This window comes from Gracilinanus agilis, chromosome 6 (assembly GCF_016433145.1).
Source record: "Gracilinanus agilis isolate LMUSP501 chromosome 6, AgileGrace, whole genome shotgun sequence".
NCBI classification, from domain to species: domain Eukaryota; kingdom Metazoa; phylum Chordata; class Mammalia; order Didelphimorphia; family Didelphidae; genus Gracilinanus; species Gracilinanus agilis.
In genome coordinates, this window is record NC_058135.1 from 173,185,854 (window position 1) to 173,207,259 (window position 21,406).

Below are 21,406 nucleotides of genomic sequence, written 5' to 3' on the forward strand. Positions count from 1 at the left end.
GTCCATTCTATCTTTTAAAGCTCCACTTTAAACAAACCAGCTCAGGAAGGAAAAAAAAAGAAGTCCTGAGTCCCCATCTTCTCTCCCTCCTGCCTCAAAATCCACTCTGTTACATGCTAGAGACAGACTACATCAGCTCTCAGCCTAAGGCAAAGCAATCAGTGCCATTCAATCATTTTTCAGTCATGTCCAATTCTTATGACCCCGTTTGGGGTTTTCTTGGCAGAGATCCTGGAGTGGTTTGCCATTTCCTTCTCCAGCTCATTTTATAAATGAGGAAATTGAGATTCTAAGTTACCAAGAGAGGTTCAATCTTCTGACTCCAAGTCCAGTAATGATTCTCCTTTCTCTCCAGGACTTATTAGTTGACACAATTCTAAGGCTCTCATTATTCCTCACGTTTGTATGTAATTCAGTGTCATTCTGTACTTAAGCCTGGAGCAGCAATATCCCTGCCATTGGCATTGCCCTGTTGTAATTAGGTCCTACAGGTGCGTATGGGGGGAGAGAACAAAAATCTAAGTATCCCAGAGTTTTGGAACTTAGAAGTCTAACCTATTTTACAAATGAGAAAATGGAAGCTAAGTGAGATATTTGGGGAAGCATAAAGCAACATATGTTTCTATTTGAGTCATTATACCGTGGTTTTATTATAGCCACGGATCAATTAAGAAAGTTTTTATTGAGCATCTGCTACGTGCCTCACTGCGCCTACGTCCTAGAAATACAAAGACCAAAAACAAAACAGGCCCCACCTTCAAAGAACCTTCAGTCCTCCTGGTTGGGTAGCCAGCTAGTGGCAGATGAGCCCACATCACCTAACTGTCCACCGGTCACTCCTGTGTCACCTCGCAAAGAGGAAAAGGAAACATGGTTCAAGGCTTCCCGAGGTCTTAACTTTGTCAAGTGGTGACGACAGCCCTGGCGGCTGGCCTCAGTCACTTCCACAATGAAGCTGAAGTGGATAAAGCTTTTTAAGCCATTTCAGCCAGAACTTTTCATTGCTTACCTGGCCAAGGGAAAGTATAATCAGTAACCCAGCCAGCAAAATGTTCTTGAGTACATCTGAATGTAGGGCATGCAGAATCTCTCAACGCAAGACAAATATAGAATGAAAGAGCCTGATATTGGGTTAATCAGTAAAAGCTTCTTTGAGGAGGGGTTTCTGAGTAAAGTTTTAAAGGCGATGGCATGAACTCATCTAAAAGAATAGGAAGAAATTACAGACTAGAATAGAGGACCTGGAGAAAGTGGTATATGCAAAGCAAGGAGATGCTCAACTAAGTTTGCTTGGACAGAGCAGACAATGTCTCTTCTTAAGTTTTAAAAAATGAGGCTAGCTAGCGCAATGTACAGGTAAATCATAGTAAATTACAGTAAATAAAAATAGTTTAAATATATTTGATAGGCCATGTAAAATGAGCAACTGTTGTTTGTTAAGTATACAAGGGGCCCTGGGGCCAGTAAAAGGAGTAAATGCAAAAGATGTCTCAGAGGTCTTGGTGATGATTTGAAATAAAACCAGATCTTAAGTTGTTTCCAAGGTTAAACGCCGCTAGGATGTGTTCTCGTTGGAATATATTACAGAGATGACTTCTGAGCACACACACTAGGACTCTCTTTATTCTACAGCATTTTTGATTAATCCAGCTGAGACGTTTTCTCTAGAGGCCAGTGGTTTATGTGAAATGACAGCTTTCCTTTGGCTTTCATTTACTATGCACACACAAGTTTCTCATTTAGTTCATAATTCTAGAACTGTATATATTGTGGCTGTGGGATTGTGGGGGTGGGGTGGAGAATGGCATTTGGTGAGAGACTGAATAGCCATATAACCCTTAGGGAGGAAAAAAAATTCTTTCAAAAACACTGAAAAAAATCCTTTTGGGATAAAATCAGAAGCTAGAAAGGGGATTAACAAAAGTTACATCTGCATTTTTTCCTGGAAATAATAATCTAACACTTTAAAAAATGTATCTTAACTTCTTTAAGATAAAGGCCTAATACCTCAAATGTATAGAGAACTTTGTCAAATGTATAAGAATAAGAGCCAAGCCATCCCCCAATTGATAAATGGGTGAAAGACATGAACAGACAATTTTTCGATGAAGAAATCAAAGTCATATATAGGTTCATTTAAAAATGCTCCAAATCACAGAGAAATGCAAACCAAAACAATTATGAGATGTCATCTCACACCCGTCATATTGGCTAAATTGACAAAAGGGCAGAATGACACACATTGAGGGGCTTGTTGAAGAATGGGGACACTGATACACTGTTGGTGGAACTGTGAACTGGTCCAACCATTTTGGAGAACAATTTGGAATTACACCCAGGGAGCTATAAAACCGTGTATATCCTTTGACCTGGCAAAACACTATTGCTAGATATATTTCCCAAGTAGGTCAGGAAAAAAGGAAAAGAACCTATATGTTACAAAGTATTTCTAGCAAGTCTCTTTATGGTGACAAAGAACTGGAAATTGAGGAAATGCCCATCAATTGGAGAATGGCCAAACAAATCGTGTTATATAATTGTGATGAAATACTGCTGTGCCAGAAAAAATGATGTACAGGCTAATTTTTTTTAAAACTTGGATAATGAACAGTGAAATGAGTAGAATCAAAAGAACATTGTTCACAACTACAGAATTAATACTTGAAGAATAACTTCTGAATGTCACCTCCAGAGAATGGACTGAAAAATGGAAATGTGAAAGACATAATCTACATATACATCTGCGGGAAAGGGAGGGAAGGGTTGAGATACTTGTAAATAAATTCTATTAATAAAAATATAAATTTTAAAAATATATTAACTTAAACACTTTCTTTCTCTCCTCCCTCTTCCCACCTATAGTTCAGCCATATAGCAATTTGGGGCAGCATTGCACTCTGGGTGGTGTTTTTTGGAATCTACTCATCTCTATGGCCTGCTGTTCCTATGGCACCTGATATGTCAGGAGAGGTAATGTATGCTAAACATTCCTGTCTATAATTGATGACCTACAGCTTTTATTTTCCTTCTGAAATATTCACATTTTAGCATCATTTTTCATTGGCTTGAACTATTTTGAATTCTGAAGTTATAAGTGATAAATCTTGTGAGAGCACTTTTCCAAGTTTCCGTGTTCTACTTATCCTCTCATAATCATATAAGGGACTATAAAAGGCACTTTGTTAGAAACTGGAAACCTTGCGTACACATTTATATACTCGCTTACCCAGAATATATCATTGGTTTTAACTGCACATTTTATTGTACAAATGTACAATAAAATGTGTTGTTAAATCCAGTTATATATCTTGAATCTGAAATTGGAGGAATATTGAATATATACCTATATTTAAATATATCCTTACTAATATAATAATTTGTGCTATTTCTATTTTTCTGGAAAAAAGGCATTCATTGGCTCATTAAATGTAGTTTTTCAAATGATCTTAATGATATCAATTTGGTTTTCATTATGAAAGATTCGGCACTTTTGACATTTCAGCCTTATCATAGTCCATTTTCAATCTTGTCTTTCAGTGTCTTATTACAGGAGTAGAATTGAGTTATTAGGTGTTTGGGAGGGAGTGTCAGAAGATTTCTTTTCTTTCAGAAGAAGTTCCAGCAGGACGATGGTTTATGATTTCAGTTGCAGGAAATTTGACATAAAATGTATGAAAGAAAATGTGGAAAACATTTCAGGATTTCCTGTGACCTCACAGTAACTTGCAAATCCACGTAACGTGAGCCGTGTTGCCGTGCTTTCTGTGGCTGCAGTAACGGGAGACCTTTCCAGTGGTTTTGCTATATTTGTTGTCCATAAGTACTGCCCTGAGTACCTTTCACTTTTGACAGTCTGGTTTATAGATCATTTTCATGAAATTTTATCTGACACAATTCTGCTTTGTATAAATTAGCAGAAAGCAGGCACTTAAAAAAACTCTTGTGGTTGTATTTATTAGAGAGAAGGTTTTGATGCTGTTACAATGAAACCAGACATATCAAGAAGCATTCACTTCTACCTAAAGTGAAAGGTTTTTTTGAAGTATGTAACTATTCAAACTGTAGGACAAAGGTCTTAACCTTTTTTTATATCTCGGAACCCTTTGGCAGTCTGGTGAAACCAAGAAGCCTTTTCTCAGAATCATATTTTTAAATGTGTATGATGAAATGTAGATTTTCAAAGAAAACCATTTAAAAATAGTTCTCAAAATGTAAATGTCAAGTATTTAGATATCAAAATATATAAAACTTTTTTAAGTTCATGGACCCCAAGTTAAAACCTTCTGGAGAAGTTTACAAATACTATATTTTAAGAAAAAGAGAAATAAAGATTTCCCCCTTTCAACCTCAGCTTTTTTTCCTATATATTCATAAAATCAAAGACTCTATTTATCTAGTGACATCCTTTAGAAAGTTCGATCCAATTTTTTAAATTTTTACTTAATATCCATTGTGCTTACCTTTGGCATAACTTCTCCCTTCCATGACAGTCATTTCATCTTATTTCTTGTTCTCTTATTCCCATTTTTTAGATGAATAGCATCTTAAACAACTGAGTTCCATTCCATTCAGCATTTACTAAGCACGAAGTTACATTCAAAACACATAGAAGGCAGAGTTTTAACAATGAGACAAATGCAGGATCCCAGAATCCTAGGCTGAGCGCTAGAAAGGACCTCCTAAGACACCTTGTCTTACCCCCTTGTTTCATATATAGTAAGGTTAAGTAATTGGCCCAAAGTCATATAGATAGTTAACAAAAGAGGGAAGATTGGTTGCTAGAAAAACTCAAATTCATGTAGACGGGAGTAGAAAGTCCATCTCATGTACATTTCTATTATGGTAGCAAGTAGGAGAGCCAGGATCTGATCTCCAGTCCTTTAACTCAACCATATCATGCTTCCTCTCAAAGGAAAAAAGAACTGTTAGCAAGTAGCATAGTGGATAGAGCACCAGGTCTGGAGTTAGGAGGACCTGGGTTCAAATGTGGCCTTAGACACTTCCTAGCTGGGTGACCCTGGACAAGTCACTTAACCCCATTTACCTAGCCTTTGCCATTCTATCTTAGAGCTGTTATTAAGGCAAGAAGTGAGGGAATGGGGGGAGGGAGACAGAGAGAGACAGACAGAGAGAGAGAGAGAGAGTGAGAGAAAAAGAATGAGAGTGACAAGAACAAAGAGAGAATGAGAAAGAGAATGAGAGAAAGAGAGAATGAAAGAGACAGAGAGACAGAATGAGAAAGAGGGGGAGAGAGAAGAGAGAGAGAAACAGAGAGAGACAGACAGACAGACAGACAGAGAGAAAGATGACAGAGAGAAAGACAGAGAGAGAGAGAGAGAGAGAATTTCAGTGATGGCCCTGCACAGCCTTGAGTCAGAGGGGCCCATAGAATTGTGGAACTATGCTTTTCGGGGAACCACCCAGGGAACTGGGCTTGTGGTATCCAATGGAGTAATTAAAAGCCTAGACCCTGCATCTGCACAAAGCTACCTTAGAATATGAGAAGAAGGGAAGGTCATGGTGCAAATCCTTTGCCATCTAAGTTTTGGTCCCCTGCTTGTCAGTGATGATGCACTCTCATTATTCCTGCCTCCCCCATACACACCCATTGGAATAAATTTGCAGTGTGAGTCTAGATTTTTTTTTAATCCTTACTTTCAGTCTTAGTAAGAACTCTTAAGGCAAAAGGCTAGGCAAATGGGGTTAAGTTATTTGCGCAAGGTCACACAGCTAGGAAGTAAGTGAAGTCATATTTGAACCCAGGACCTTGCATTTCCAGACCTGGTGCTTTATCTACTGTGCCATCTAACTGCCCCTAGCTTTATATTTTACTTTGATTGGAATTTTGTTTTCACTGGAGAAAATGGCATATATTTATATGGGAATTGTGCTATAAAAAAATTCAATTACTTTGGGTATTACACACCACTATCTCTTTTCTTTTTAGACTCTTACCTTCCAGCTTAGAATCAATATTATGTATTTGTTCCAGCAGAAGAATGATAAGGGCGAGGCCATGCAGCTTAAAGTGACCTTCCCAGGATCATACATCTAGGAAGTGTCTGAGGACAGATTTGAAGCCAGGACCTCCCATCTCCAGGCCTGGCTCTCAATCCACTGAGCTACCCAGCTGCCCCCTCCACACTTTTTAAAAAAAATCTTATCCTTCTTCCCCTTGATTGCATGCCACACTTTAGAAAACTTGAGCCTGGTCTTATCTCATGAGACCTGTGCTATTACTATTTACAATTCATAGCAAAATGACTATTACAGCATATTTTAGTCAGCTTCATATGTGTTGCTAAATGCTAACAGGACTTTATTTCTTTTTGTTATTTTATTATTTCCTGCCCTTTAAGAAAAGTATTTTTATCTTTGTTTTATTTTTTACATTTTTAATTTGTATTTAATTTTTTACATTTATTTTTATTTTATTATATATATTTTATATTTATATTTTTTAATCTGCATGTTCTGTCTTAGTGTTGATTCTAAAATGGAAAAGTGGCAAGAGCTTTGTAGTGAAGTAGCTTGCCCAGGATCACACAGCTAGAAAATGTCTGGAGCCAAATTTAAACCCAGGTCCTCCCAACTCAAAGCCTGTGTGCTACCTACATGTTCCCACTCCTCCCCTTTTTTTTTTTTAAAGTATAGTCTTTCTATTACCAAGACAGGTCTAGAAGTAGCAAAGAATGTAAGGTAATGCAATAGTGGTCTCTGTTAAGAGGCCATTATGCAAATCACTTTATTTTCAAGAAGACTATCTCCAATTCTCTAGTAAATGTCTGCTGTGTCATCCTTCCTAGCTCCTGTGATAAAAACCTTTAGAGTAAATCAGTAGCTGCTCTGCACCTCCGAGTATCAGGGAATGGCCTGGAGCACTAGCGTATTCCTAGAGGCACACAACTGGTATGTGTCACATGAAAGACTTGGACCCACGTTGTCCTATCTCTGAGCCAAACACTTTCCACTCCACCAGATCAAGCACTGTCCTTGTGTGTGATCACAATCACTTTTTACTCATTTATAATTAAAGTAATTTTTAAATTCACTTAAAATTTACTTACATTAAAAATCACATAATATTGCAAAAAGAATAGATTGGCTACTGTTACATTTTATCTGTACTAACTCTTGTTGGGATGACCAATGAAGGATTCGTATATACACACATATACCCATCCAGTGCCTCCAACGCCTCCAACAACCTGTACTCTTCATCTGTTAATGTTTATAGCAATACTGTATTGTTTGGAGGAAAGTCTAGTCGTCGGCATTATTTTAAAATAGTAATGTCGGGTGAAATATAAACCCTTGTGCTCCATGTTTGACATATTGCGTGTCATATCTGTAATAAAACATGGCAGCCCACAAACAGAAGTGCCCTTGGCCACTTTCCCTTTCCCTTGGGCTTATTTTTCCCTACTACCTCCTTCAGTGGCAAGGGAAGGAAGGAAATAATTTAGGGCAGGAGGAGGCTTCTTCCTAAAACCATGTCTTTACAATTCCAAATCCTGGCCCCAGGCTAGGATTGGAAACAATTCCTCTATAAACAAATCTGGTGGTTTTCCTATTTCTCAACTTTATATGTATCAACAGTAGAGTGAGGCTTGTAAACAAAAATAAAATTTGGCATAATCTTAGTCTGCATTCAAGAATTATAATATTCACAGGGAGGGGATCTTGAATCATGTTACCATAAAAAAAGTATTCCAAATTAAAACAGAAAAAAATTAACAAAATAAATTTAAAAAATAATAAAACATAATGTTGAATTTTTAAAAAATAATTATAATATTCAGATTACTTGCCTTTTGTCAGCAACATCTGGCAAGCACTGGGTTCATTCTTGGGCACCAAATTTTAAGAGGGATATGGAAAAACTGGAGCTCACCCAGTTCTTCATGAATCTGTAAACCATCTCAATAGGATACCTGATTGGAGAGTCAAGGAGACAATAGGCCTAAAAGAAAGATGATACAGTAGCCATCTTTAAATATTTGAAGATCGTAGATAAGAGAGTAAATTCAGTCTGTGTTGCCCTAGAGCATCAGTTCTAAACCTGGGCTCCATGAAATTTCTTTTTTGGGTTTTTGAAATGTTTTGATAATTATTTCAATGTCATTGGTCTCCTTCATAATCTTATGTATATAATTTTAAGCATTTTAAACTATTATTCTGAGAAGGGTTCCATAGACTTCATCAGACTGCTAAAGGGGTCCATGACACAAAAAAAGACTAAGAACCCTCTTGCTTCGGGGGACTAACCAACCAATAATTGTAGGAGTTGAATTTTAATCAAATATAAGAAGGAGATTTCTAACAAAGAAGTTCAAAGCATACCATGGTGAGTTCCCTATCCCTAGAAGTATTCTTGTAGAGACTAGGTTGTTGAAGGTTAATCAGGAATGGTAAAATGGGATTCTTTCATTAAATGGAAGTTCAGAATATCTTAACTGGACTTTAATTTATACAGATTTCAAAGTAGTACAATAAAGGAATATCTCAAGGCACAAATTAAGTAAAATATAAATATAACTCATATTTAATTCAACTTGATGCAACTGAAAAATAATTCAAGCCTTTAGATTTGCTTCCATTTTCCCTTTCTAACTCACCCTTATTCTCAATCCTAAAATGGGAAGTATTTTTACTCATCATTCACGGTTATGGAACCAAGTTCCTTTAAGCCTAAGGTCTAGGTCTACTTCCTTGTCCCAGTTGAAACAGTCTTCCCGATGAACAGCCAAACTCCAGTTCATTGTTCTCCTCAGGCCCCATATTTTGCTCACAAGATTACTCAGAATTAGCCTTCCCTTTTCTAGATACTCAATCCTTCTCAGCTTCTCTGAGTTACTCCAGCCCAAAAGACATTTTTATATCTTTTATGAACCTTCATTTTCCTTAAAAACTGAGTCTTACCATCATCATCTTCACCGATCCTGATGGGTCAAGACCAAGCATTTCCCTTCTCCCATTTTGATTTTGACTTTGTTCATCATCTGTCTGAGGTATCCTGACCCAGTATCTCTTTTCAGCACCAGAATCAGCATGAATTCTAACATCTCTTAAAAAAGAGTTCCAATTTTTAAAAAAAATAATCTCAATTATCCAGCATCCTCTATAGAATGTCTTTATAGGAAATTTTCAAAATAACCATGAGTTTACCATTTAGGCTACAAATTCAAAAGCTACTAAAATACCTATGATCTTCCCTTACTTCCCCCCCTCTTCTCTCATCCCACCCATCTAGATACACACAAGAGTTTTATTCCTGGAGAGGCAGACAATTCACCCTTCTAGTGTTCAAGGCTTCTCTATTTCCTCTTCTCTCTGTGTCTTCACTGAAGTTGGAATAACTGTTGCTTGTCCCTACCACAGTCCCCCTCAATGTCTCTGCTAATCACTGTGTACAGCTACCCTCACTCCTATTATTTACTGCTATTCTTAATGTACTCCACACTCTTCCTGCTTCCTCTCTGCTTAATTTCCCCTTTGTCTTTCTAATCACTTTTCCCAAGTGTCTCAGTTCTAAATAGGGAAAGGAGACAGAAGTTTGCCCCATCCAGGTATCCACAATCCAAGATTCTTTACCATAAGAAAAGGGATGTTTCTCCTTTTTTGGATTTGCTACCCTTCTGGATATTTGAGGACTCATTTCTGGATAGCCAAGCTGGTGTTTTGCTGCTGTTATTATTTTATTATATGTTTTTATTACTTTAGCCCTGACCATACTTTGGTACTCCATCCACATAGGATTTTGAAGGAAGGGAATTTTTTGCCACAATCCCCATTTGGGAAATGAATTCCTTAGAAGTTAGTTGCTTTTTAACTTCTCCAGAGAACCTCCACGTATAACTCTTCTTAGTTATTTGCTTCAGAAAAATGAATAATTGTGTAAAAACCATAAATAATCGAAATAGTCAGCTTTTTTTAATGGAGTTGTCATGACACCAGCAAAAATTAGGTAGTTAGTGTAACAATGAGAAAAATCATTTAGGGAAAAAAAACTAAAAATAAAAGAAAAATAGTACAGCATGCTTTGCTTCTCCTTTAAAATTTGGTTGTCTTCTTTTTCTCTGGCAAATATGGTTGTGATTTAAGAGGAGACTTTTTTTTTCAGACCTGACTTGTATTTTTTCACACCAGTAGAACAATTTATGGAGCAAGGTAGGCCTTAGGGAAAAGCACGATGGTATATAAACAGATGCCGGTCTGCTTTTCTGACTTGTCTGAATGACATCGTCAGGCTTTTTGAATTTTGAGATTGAGTTTTGAAAATATTTTGGCTGATATGATTAGCAAACCAGATTAAAAAATTTGAAAACGCCATAGTACACTCAGAGAACCATTTCATATCAGGATTAATACCAGAAGCTCACTATCTGCAAAACTTTTAAATTTATTGTGGTATTGCAGGTATGCACTGTAAAGTTCTCCAGAGCGCCATCTGTTTCTGCTCTGTCTGGCCTAAGGGATCTATAAAACTACTGAAGGAAATTGAAGTTAAGGAACGAGCATGTGTTTTACAGAATTTCAGATCACTTGATTGAGGTTTGTAGAGTCTCTCTGAAAAACAATAAAACTCTTTGTTGAACTCTTTAGTGTCACCCCAATAGGAAAGGTATTAATAAACTATATTAGCAGTATTATTTTCTTAAATTTGGCTGCCGTCTATATTATTCAACATAATAAATTGCTTTTCATGTGAAGAATTTCCCAGCTAAAATATCCCTTTTCCTATATTGGCATTTATAATTTAGATAGCATCGCATAATTTATTGGTCATAAAATTAGTCCTTTTGAGGCTTGGGGGTGGGGTGAGGTCACGATATGATGGAATTTCATCCAAGGTTATCATGCTTTGACAAGAAGCCTTGAGAGAGGAGCTCTCATAAACCCTGTCAGATATTCTCCAGTGAACCAAAGGTTGTGAGTCAGTCTAATAAAAAACTGCCATTGATGTTGGACCTTGAGTCCCTAATATTGGAGACAGCGATTCAGACGCACCAAGTTACTCAGGTAGCACCGTCCCGATGAACCTCTGGAATACATTTTGTAGTAATAATCCTGCGGTCCTACAGAAGTGCTAAGTAAAATAGAGGAAATGGGTGTCCTCTATTATCATAAATCAGAATTTTAGGTCACAATGGAAAGGGGAAATCAGCAAGCAATTTCTTACTCAACTTGGCAAGAGAGGTAGCAGGGCTTTGTGAATGCATCAAATCTTTCATCCGACTCCACAATTTCCCTCTTAGCAATTTTACAAGAATTCTAAATACCCCCAGTAATGATGGCATATTTATTGTAAAGATGGATATATGAAAATAAGAAAAAAAAAGATTCTGTGCCTTAACTAAAGTCACATAGCAAGAAAGTTTGAAATAGTATCATACAGAGTGGTCTTGATCACCAGAAAATAGAGGGCAGGTGGGACACATTAGACTTGGTAAGTCAGATGATAGTTCTTTTGAAGAATGATTTCTCTATCCCTGCAAGTGCAGAAATCCATCCCCTTAGGCTGGCACAATTTGTTCTCAGAGATCTCTAAGTCCTGCAAAAATGGACAAAGAAGAATCAGAAATGTCATCGTGATGTTTGCTTCAATAAGTCAAATACTATTTTAGATGTGTGGAACTAAGAAATAATAATAATCACTCATGTTATATTTTAAAAAAGGCTTACATAGTAATTTCCTTACAACGACCCTGTGAAAGGAAGTCATGTGAATATTATTGTTATTCCCATATTACAGAATAGGAAATGAGACATAGAAACTTTGTAATTTGCTCAAGTTCAAGAAACTAGAACTGGAATTTGAATCCAGATCTCCAGACTCTTAAGTGCAATACTCTGACCTGATATTCTAGTTTGTGATCATAAATCAAGTTAAATGTGCCCCTACTTGAAATCAGTGGCTACTTTTCACAAGCTGCTTTTTACTCTCAGGAAAAAAAGGTATTTTATGCAGTATTGTTTTATTTACCAAAATGAAGTGGGCTTCTTTTGAAAAGAACAATTTTTATTTTTTGCTGCCCTTTCTCTGTTTTCTGTAGTATATGTACGTGAAAAATTGTATACCACCCCCCTTCATTTCTGTTTGCAATGTATGATAATAGTTTTTTCCCATCCCATTTTATAGGTTAGCAAATTTTTTTCTCACATAATAGCTGCTATTGAGTTTTATAAGTTTTTAAAGCTAAAATACATATATACCACAAAATTATAGAAATGTTTAATAATACCTCTTTTTATCATATTGTGGAAGTTCTTATTATATAAATTTTCATTACCTACCTAAAATGATATGAGAGGAATGATTTAAAATTTTCATTTCACTTGTCTCATGGGATATAAACAAATTCATCTTTCCCAAGAACAATGTTAAATATGCCAAATAGCACAAGGTTGTAGAATAAAGCGAAATTTATCTCTCCTAGCAAAAACAGTCTATTTTGTATTTTTCTTTAAGTTATTTACTGCTTTATTATTTTTCTCTCTCATAGTTTTGCCTTTCTTTCCTGTTTCTTTTCTTAATGGATCATAATCTAAATAACAAAAAGGGAGCATTTTATTTCCAGGTATTCACACCTCATTGTTACTTCATTCCTTTTGTTACTTTATCCTTTTCTTTAATCAGAAAACTATTTTCTATGACTCAGGAAATGTGGATACTGAGCTTTGAAATTAAAATTTTTTTCACTTATTTATGTAAAGATTATTCGATGTCTACATCATCTATATTCCTAGGGCCTCTTTTTCTTTCCTGCACTGTTTACATTTTTAATTATTTCATTAATAAATGCTGATTGATTGATTGATCTCATATCTTAACTAGATTTGGAGGAGAAAGCAGGAGAGGAGTAGTGATTCTCAGAAGCCATTTCCAGAACATTACAAACACCCAATAACCCTGGAAATTGATTGTATATTCTATTGTACAAGTAATAGCTCAAAAGAAAAAAGGCAACCCTTGAAGCCAGAAGATCTGAGTTCAGATTCTGGCTCTGAGACTTTCTTGCTTCTTGGATATAAACCAGGCATTAAATGGTCTTCATCTGTAAAACAGGATCTGCAAAAAGAACCATCAATCGAAATAGAATATATAACTGGTACTCACTATAAATGTGTGTCTGATCTACATATTGTTCAAGTATTTATAATTGAGGCAATTAGTGGAAGATTTCCTTGTTCTCTAGTAAAATGTTTTTTAACCAAATAAATTTGTGTAGATATTGGCATCTACAAGCAACACCAGTCAGTCCAATCCTTTTTCCTCAATTTTGTACTTACCTGCATCATAGGCAATGTAAAGTTCCTGCCTTAGTAGTGAGACTAACTAAAGAATACTCGATAAACCTGGAGCCCTTCTATAGGGAAAAGTGCTGAATTCAGACACTCTGAACACATCATCCAAATCTATCTCTGGATCCAATTCCAAATCCTCTGAGAAGCTTAGGATGTTCCTAGAAATTGAGCTCTGGGCTCTGACTAACCATGCTTTGGGGAAAGCGTGATAAACTTAGAGAATTAAAGGGATTATAATGTCGTTTTTGGATTTGGTAAAACCAACACACATGTGAACAGAGTGACTAAACTATTACCACTACCCTCTGACTTAGCAATGCCTCTACTAGACCTTTTAATCCAAGAAGATTAATGACACAGAAAGATCCCACATACGATAACATATTTCTAACCACATTCATTGTGGTCACAAAAAACTAGAAGCAAAGTGGATCACCGTCCTTATGGGAAAGGCAAAAAAAAAAAAATGGTGGCATATTAAATGGAATGGATTTTTTGCACCATAAGAAGTGAGCAAGTGTAGGCACTTGGGAGCATGGTAGGAATTTTTGCAGAGTGGAGTAAACAAAGAAAATAATAGAAAGCAATATTAAAGACATCATAATTCAGATCCATATGATGATCAGTCTCAGCTCTCAATCATAGAATATATTTCTCTCCTCTTGGTAAAAGATAGTGGACCACAAGTATGGAATGAGGCTATCAGATGTGGTCAGTGTTGGCCATTGCTTTTACTTAATTTTTGCTACAAGGGACAACAATTCTGGCACAGGAAATTAAAACAATGATGTCAAACCTATGGATAAGTCATATATACGTGTGTGTGTGTGTGTGTGTATCAGATAAAAACAAGAATAGGCAGAAAGTTTTTTATGTAAAAAGATGTGAGAATGAAGTTTGCACATTATTTTGCTAATGTAATTCTATAGCCATTATAACTTCAAGTTTAAAATTACTCTGAAATATTGAATTCTAATCCTGATTCTAATTTTGTGAAATATCACTATGTAAACAGATCTAGAGCGGGTCCTGCTGTGATAATGTCTGCTCATAATCTCCATTCCTCCAAATAGACATTAACCTTAATTGCATGGATGCCAATGGCATTGTCAATTGTGGAAAATGAAAATAGGAAGAAAATAAATTTTAAGTCTCAATGGGAAAGAAGATACCATATTCACTGTTTTTTTTAATCAGATAACATACAAAGGACTTCGTAAATGCTAAAATGCTATATACATGCTAGCTATTAGTATTGATAATAATACATTTTTCATTGATATCTTTTGTTTTTAGATCACTTACATTTCCCAATGTATTCCGTTCCCCTCACCCTCCCACAGAGGCATCCCTTTATAACAAGAATTAAAAAAAAGAGAGAAAACAGTTCTGTATGACTAACCAATACATGGAGATGGGATAGAATCTAATATGATCTGTACTGTTTCCAACCCATAATCTCTCACCTCGGGGAAAAAAAAAAGGAGAGCATTGCCTTCTTATGTTTCTTGGGAGGTGGGGAGGGGTGTCTAGTTTTAGTCATTATAATTTAACCACATTCGATTTTAAATATTTTATTGTAGTGCTTTCTCTTTACATTGTTGGTTTTTATTTTCCAGGTTCTGCTTTAAAGTTTTCTATAAATTATAAAAAAAAAAAAAAAAGAAGCTTTGGTAAAGGAAGTTTCCTCCCCTGAGAATTCCCAATACCAGTGAAATCACAGGTCCATTCCTTATCCCCTATGCCTTTGTTTTCTGTTTTTATCACATGCATGAATTCTCACAGCACAATATGCCATTATGTTTATATATCATAAATTGTTTAGCTGTTCCTTTAGCTATCCTGAATCAGTGGTTATTTGCCACATTCACTGTTAAAGGACCAACCCTCCCTCATCCACAGCGCATCCCGTGTTCTGTACAAAGCAAGCAACTTTGTAGATCTTTGTTACCACAATTAATACAGCTTACATTCCGTTAATTCAGAGTGAAAACAGCTTTTCATCATAATTAAGGGAAAAAATGAGACATCGCGATTGTGCCCAGTGCCAGCATTCAGTAAGAAAGCTAACGCAATGACAAATGCTTATTTTTTGAATTGATTGGAATATGTCTTAGGCTAACTGTCAGTGTTCTGGTGAAGAATTTGACAATATCATTAAGGATAACCTTGTAGAGGCGGTTTCAAACATAGGTCCAAATAATAGAAATGTTGGTGTCTAACCATAAATACAAGCCTGATGCTAACACAGGAAGGACTGTAAGGAAATGATTTGATGACCATTCTGAATTCAACCTTTTTAAATTGTTATTTTATTAAGTTTTATTAATACCATCTGTTTTATACCACAATCATTTCCCGGTATTGTCATTGTTACTCCTCTCTCTTGTAACAAAGAAAACCAGTTAACTAAATCAACTAACAAAATTACTATCTCTGTCAGCAACATTCCACTCTTGCTTTCTTCAACATCTCTACCAAGAGGAAGGAAATTAGTTCCTTCAATCTGTTCCCCGGGACCAGAATTTATCATTATGATTTATTTTTGTTCAGCTCTTCAGTTTGTTTGTTTTTTTTAATTTACATCCTTGTAGTCCTAGTGCAAATCACATTCCTGGTTCTGCTTTCTATTTTCTGCATCACTTCATACAATTCTTCCAATGTTTCTTTCCATTCTTCATGTTCTTTACTCTTGACAGAACAATGGTATTCTGTTGCATTCATTTGCCACAATTCATTCTGCCCTCCCCTAAGTGACAGGCAGCCACTTTGTTTTGTAGATCTTTGTTACCACAAATAATACAGCTTATTTCCCTGTTCATTCAAAGGGGTCTGAAATAAAAGCTCAAATCATGACCAGGCTGGAAACCCTCAAGGCTTCTAATAGCTAGTCTTGGCCATGATACAGGGCTGACATTTTTGGTAGAGCAGAAGGTTGGTAGCCAGAAAAACACATGTGCAACATGTTTCTTGCAGCTCTCAGACTTCTACAGGACCCCGTGTCTCAGCAAGTCCTTACACTTAGTCATCCCTGCCCTCTCCGTTGGTCCCTTCTACCAGAGCTATACTAAATGTACCACAAGTCATTAAAAAGAAGGAATTTCTGTGTGAAAATTCCATTTCTTGAATCTTAGAGAGGAAAGAAGGCGTGAAAAATTACTATAGCCCCCCACTCTCAAGGTGAGCACTGAAGAAAGCATTTCTCATAGGATCAGATTTTATTAACACACTATTAAGCAATAGTCATCAGAATTGGGTCGGCACTTACTTAGCACGTGATTCATCTTCCCTTTCAGAGGGTTCTCCCTTCCTTTGTATTTGAACCTGACAGTGGCCCTTAGAAAAAGGGTAAGATTGGAGGTATCAGTCCCTTTCTAATATGGAACAAAGGAAAGCCAATGAAATGAATCACATACAGTCACCGAGAGAGTGAATAACAAAGATGGAACTAGACCCATGTCTCCAAGACTGCATGAGCATAAGAGTGCCTGCGGGGAGTTGTATTTTTCCCAAAGCATCCAGTGTTTCCACTGATCCCTAAGGGCAGCTCGGTGTGCCGGGCCTGGAATCAAATATGGCCCCAGACTTTACTGGCTGTGTGACCCTGGGCAAGTCTTTTAACCATGTTTGTCTCAGTTTGGCATCTGTAAAATAAGGTGGAGGGAAAAAAAGAGCAAATCATTCCAATTTCTTTGCCAAGAAAACCCCAAATGAGGTCACAAAGGGTTAGCTATGACTGAAATAACTGAACAAAAGGAGCTTTGAGACAAGATTCAGTATGAAGTTGTAATGCAATATCTCTACAACAGAACTTGCATTATCATATTGCACTGACCCAAGTAGAAAGGGAGGCTCCATCTTTAAGTATCATCATGGGGGCACCTTAGATGCCACAGCAGATAGAGCACCAGGCCTGGAATTGGAAGGACCTGGGTTCAAATCTGGCTTCAGATACTTCCTAGCTATGTGGCCCTGAACAAGTCACCTAACCCCAATTGCCTGGACCTTACAGCTCTTCTGCCTTGAAGCCAATACTTAGTATTAATTCGAAGACAGAAGGTAAGGATTTTTGAAAGGAAGGAAGGAAAGAGAAAAAAAGAAATAAAATCTTAAAGAAAATAAAATTAAAGAAAAAATTTAAAGAAAGAAAATAAAGTTAAAGAAAAAATTTTAAAAATAATAAATTTTCTAAAGAAATAAAAAATAAAGAAGTACAATCCATGGATGGATGGTACTTGAACATTCTATTCTAGATGATAAAAATCATTGGTATTATGGTTAGCTTCAGTTTTTTTTTAGTTAATGAACACCCAGAAGTAAAATGAGAGAAACTTACAAACAAAATTTTGCTTTCTAAAACATGTCCCAAATGGATGTCCAAAAAGTGATAGGATAGTTTAATAAAGAAATTAAAGATTTTACAGAACACAGAGAAAAAGGACAAATTACTCTACATTTGTGGATCAAAACACCCAGTACAAACCAGCAATTGGGGAAAAATTGCTTGAGGAAAATGGACGAAATAATGGACCACAAAACAATTGGCAAGTAGCTCTTTTCATGGTTTTGTGGGAGAAGGTCTTGCTCCAGAACAGTAAGGAGAATAAAGCCTTCTCTTTTCAGATGCTGACCTTTAACAAATCTCCTTTCAGCTCCCCAAGCCTCCAGGGTATATCCAACTTGGACTGTACAAGCACAGAGCATGAGACTTCTGATGCATAGTGAAGGCATTTGTTATAATGCATGGAGGGAGGGAGGAAGGGAGGAATATTCACATGGATATTTCTTGTCCTAACCTCCCAGATCTTCATGCCATCCCTAATAGCTGGAAAGAGCTCCGGTCTGCTATTAAAGAACCATTACAGTAGTTTCTTCTCTATGGTGCTCCATTACGCCAATTAAATGATATTTCTTCCTTTCAGCAAGTCATTTCCTCTGCAGTGAGGTGGTGTGGTAGAGAGAGCACCATTCAGATGTGACCTTGGACATGAGCAATTCATTTAGCCTCTGTCTGCCTCAGTTTCCTCAACTGTAAAATTAAGATGATAACACTAGCAGAGTCATTGTGAGGATTAAATGAGATTATATCTGTAAAGACCCTAGCTCCATGCCCAGCCTATAGTAAGTGATTAATATTTCCTTCCTGCCATTCTTTCTCCTCTAATTTGTTGTGGTATTTTATCTTTGCAGGATAAAATGAGATAAAATTTCTAAAACTCTTTGCAAACCATAACTAGTTACTCTAATTATTATTAGCACTATTCCATTGCCATACAAGCAAGTTAGAACTGAACCATGACTAGAATTCAGATCTCCTTAGACCAGTGATCATTCCTTGAACAGCTGTAAGTTAATTATGTAAAAGACAAATGTATTCATGAAACAGTGAGTCCATGTTTCAGTTTGGATTATGTTAGAGTAAAAATTTCCTATATAATGTTTCATTTGGGAAGACAAGAAATTTCTAGAACTATTTGGAAAAAGTCAGTGGGACTGAATATTCTTCTGAGATAAGCTTAATGGATTTAAGGAAAGAACTATTGGAAGAAGATGCCCAGTATGTCAGAGAAGAAAAGGACAAAGGGAAATGAAAGGAGTCTGAAGCAGTTAGCTTTGGGAAAAGGTAGTGTTTTCCACTTCAGAAATCACTTCAATCTATCTTAGAAAAGAAGTTTGGTTTAATGGAGAGAACCCTGGAATACGAATGAGCAGATTGTAGACTTGAAACCTCTGTCATGTTGACTGACTGTGGCCGATTCATCTTACCTCACTGAACCTGTTTTCTCATTCATAAAAGTGGGCACAATAATTCTAGTAGCTTTGAGAATCAGATGAAATTATGTAAATCAAATGAGATCTTATGATTTACAAACTTTAAAATATGTATATGGAGGTTAACTAGAATAGTTACCATCTCCAAATCTTTCTGCCAACATATTGCATGTAGAATTCATTATTAATAGCCTTAAAATGAGTCAGAAGCTAAAAGAATGGTCAAAAAAACTTTATCCCCGATACCAGCCCAATAAGAAGTCACAGACAAAACAGGGTTGTTGCAATAGTGACATCTTTTGGCTTTCTTACCATCTTGATTGCCTAGAAAAATCTCCACATCTTCAGTGATACTCTGGTTATCATCGCTTTCCAAAAATAAAAAAGTATAAACAGGTGAATGCTTCAAGCATTAAATTATTTTGCTATACTGGATATAACAACAGTGTAAAGGAACCATTGTCAGAAACAGAATATTCCCTTGAGTGAGATTTTAGAAAAAGTTTTCCTCCTGTGATCTACAACTGAGAGCAAACAATACTGAGTAAGCATTAGATCTCACAGTCCTTCAGGTTTATATTGGTTAAGCTAAAGTTATTGCCAAAACTATGTTCTTCAAACAGGGAAACTAAGACTATACAAATATTCTTCAGTGGAGAAACATTTTGAAGTGACTTCATCAATGGAAGATGGTATGGTTAGGATTCCATCTTTATCTCAAAAGGGCAGTAAATAAATGCAACACAGAAGTTCCTAGTAGTTTTTATATTTTAAGAAGCTGTGTTCTCTCCTGCGATAAATTCATTTTCTTTTTACTGGAATCAGCCCTAAATACAGAGTGAATTCGGTGCACATTCCTGAAATTGTCTCTAATTTATTATTTCAGAGTTGCTCAAGATTTCAGAGGCTTTCTAGTTCAACTCATTTCTAAACAAGAATCCCATCTATAATATGTCTAACAAATGGTCAACCCCCCTTTGCTTGGAGATCTCCATTGAAGGACCACCCAATGGAGTCCATTCTTCTTTGGTGTACCTAACGGTTTGGAACTTTTTCTTATGTCAAACCAAAATTTGCTTCTTTGCAACTTCCAGTCACTGTTCCTAGTTCTGCTCTCTGAGGCCAAACAAAACGTTTATTCCTTGTTCTCCATGAAAACCCTTCAACTTCTTGGAAACAGCCTGATATTCTATTTAGCCCTTTTCTTCTGCAGACTAAACATCCCCAGTTCTTTTAACTGATTTTCTCATGGCATGATTTCAAAGCCATCTTCCTTGTTCTCCTCTGGACAATCTCTAGCTTTTTAACATCCTTCCTAAAATATGATTCCCCAAAATGAATACGTACTTCAGATGTCTCATCAATGTAGAATACAATGAAACTCTCACCTCTTTGGTCTTGCCCACAATGAATCTCTTAATATGTCCTCAGACTCCATTTATTTTTGATTGCCATATCATGGTTGATTCATTGAATTTACAATCCACTAAAATCTTTTTCAGATGAACTGTTTGTCTGGTCAAGACTCTCACATTTCATACTTATAAATTTAAGCCAAGATATAAGATGTTGGGTTTGTTACTATTAAATATCAACTGATTAAATTCACCTCCACATTCTACCAAGTTGAAATCTTTTGATTTAATTGTCATTTTACATGTTAGCTATCCCCCTGGAGTTCACACTATTTGCAAATCTGATTTTTTTTTAAAAAAGGCAAACTTTTAGATCATGGAATCCTACCAATTCTTTCTCAGAATTCTTTGAAATTCACTATTCAATGAGTTCCAAGCCCACCTAACTATATCATGTTCTAGGTCACATCTTTATCATTTCCACAAGAGACAAAGAGTCAAATCTTTGCTACAATCTAGGTAAATTCTAGATATCACATTACCCTGATCTCATAACTCTTCTCAGAAAAGGAAAGTTGGGTTTCTTAGGCAGGATCCATTCTTGATGAATCCATGATGGCTCATTTTGTTGATGATGATACTATAATTAAATTCACCTCAACATTCTACCAAGTCAAAATCTTTTGCTTTATTAATTGCATTTTACTTGTTAGCCATCCCCCCTCAAATTCATATCATCTGCAAATCTGATTTTTTTAAAGGCATTTGTTTAGTTTACTATGTGCCAAGCAAGGGTACTAAGCACTTTACTGTTTCCAGCTCTAGATGTTAACTAGTCATATCCTCTAATAATACGGTCAGTTTTGCTAAGATTTGAATTCAACAACTGGTCTACAGTTGTTGGGGGTTTTTTTCCTTCCTTTAACAAAAAATCAAATCAACATTTCTCCTTTTCCAATGAATTCTTCAGT

At 36.2% G+C, this 21,406-nt stretch overlaps 1 protein-coding gene across 1 annotated transcript in view; it reads left to right on the forward strand.

Moving 5' to 3' along the window:
• The window catches only part of ATP8A1 (ATPase phospholipid transporting 8A1), a 279,653-nt gene that overhangs the window by 240,095 nt on the left and 18,152 nt on the right, over positions 1-21,406 (forward strand). Inside the window, exon 35 of the mRNA XM_044681740.1 lies at positions 2,863-2,970. Coding sequence (XP_044537675.1) covers positions 2,863-2,970 — 108 coding nt within the window. The remainder of the gene's footprint in view (positions 1-2,862; positions 2,971-21,406) is intronic.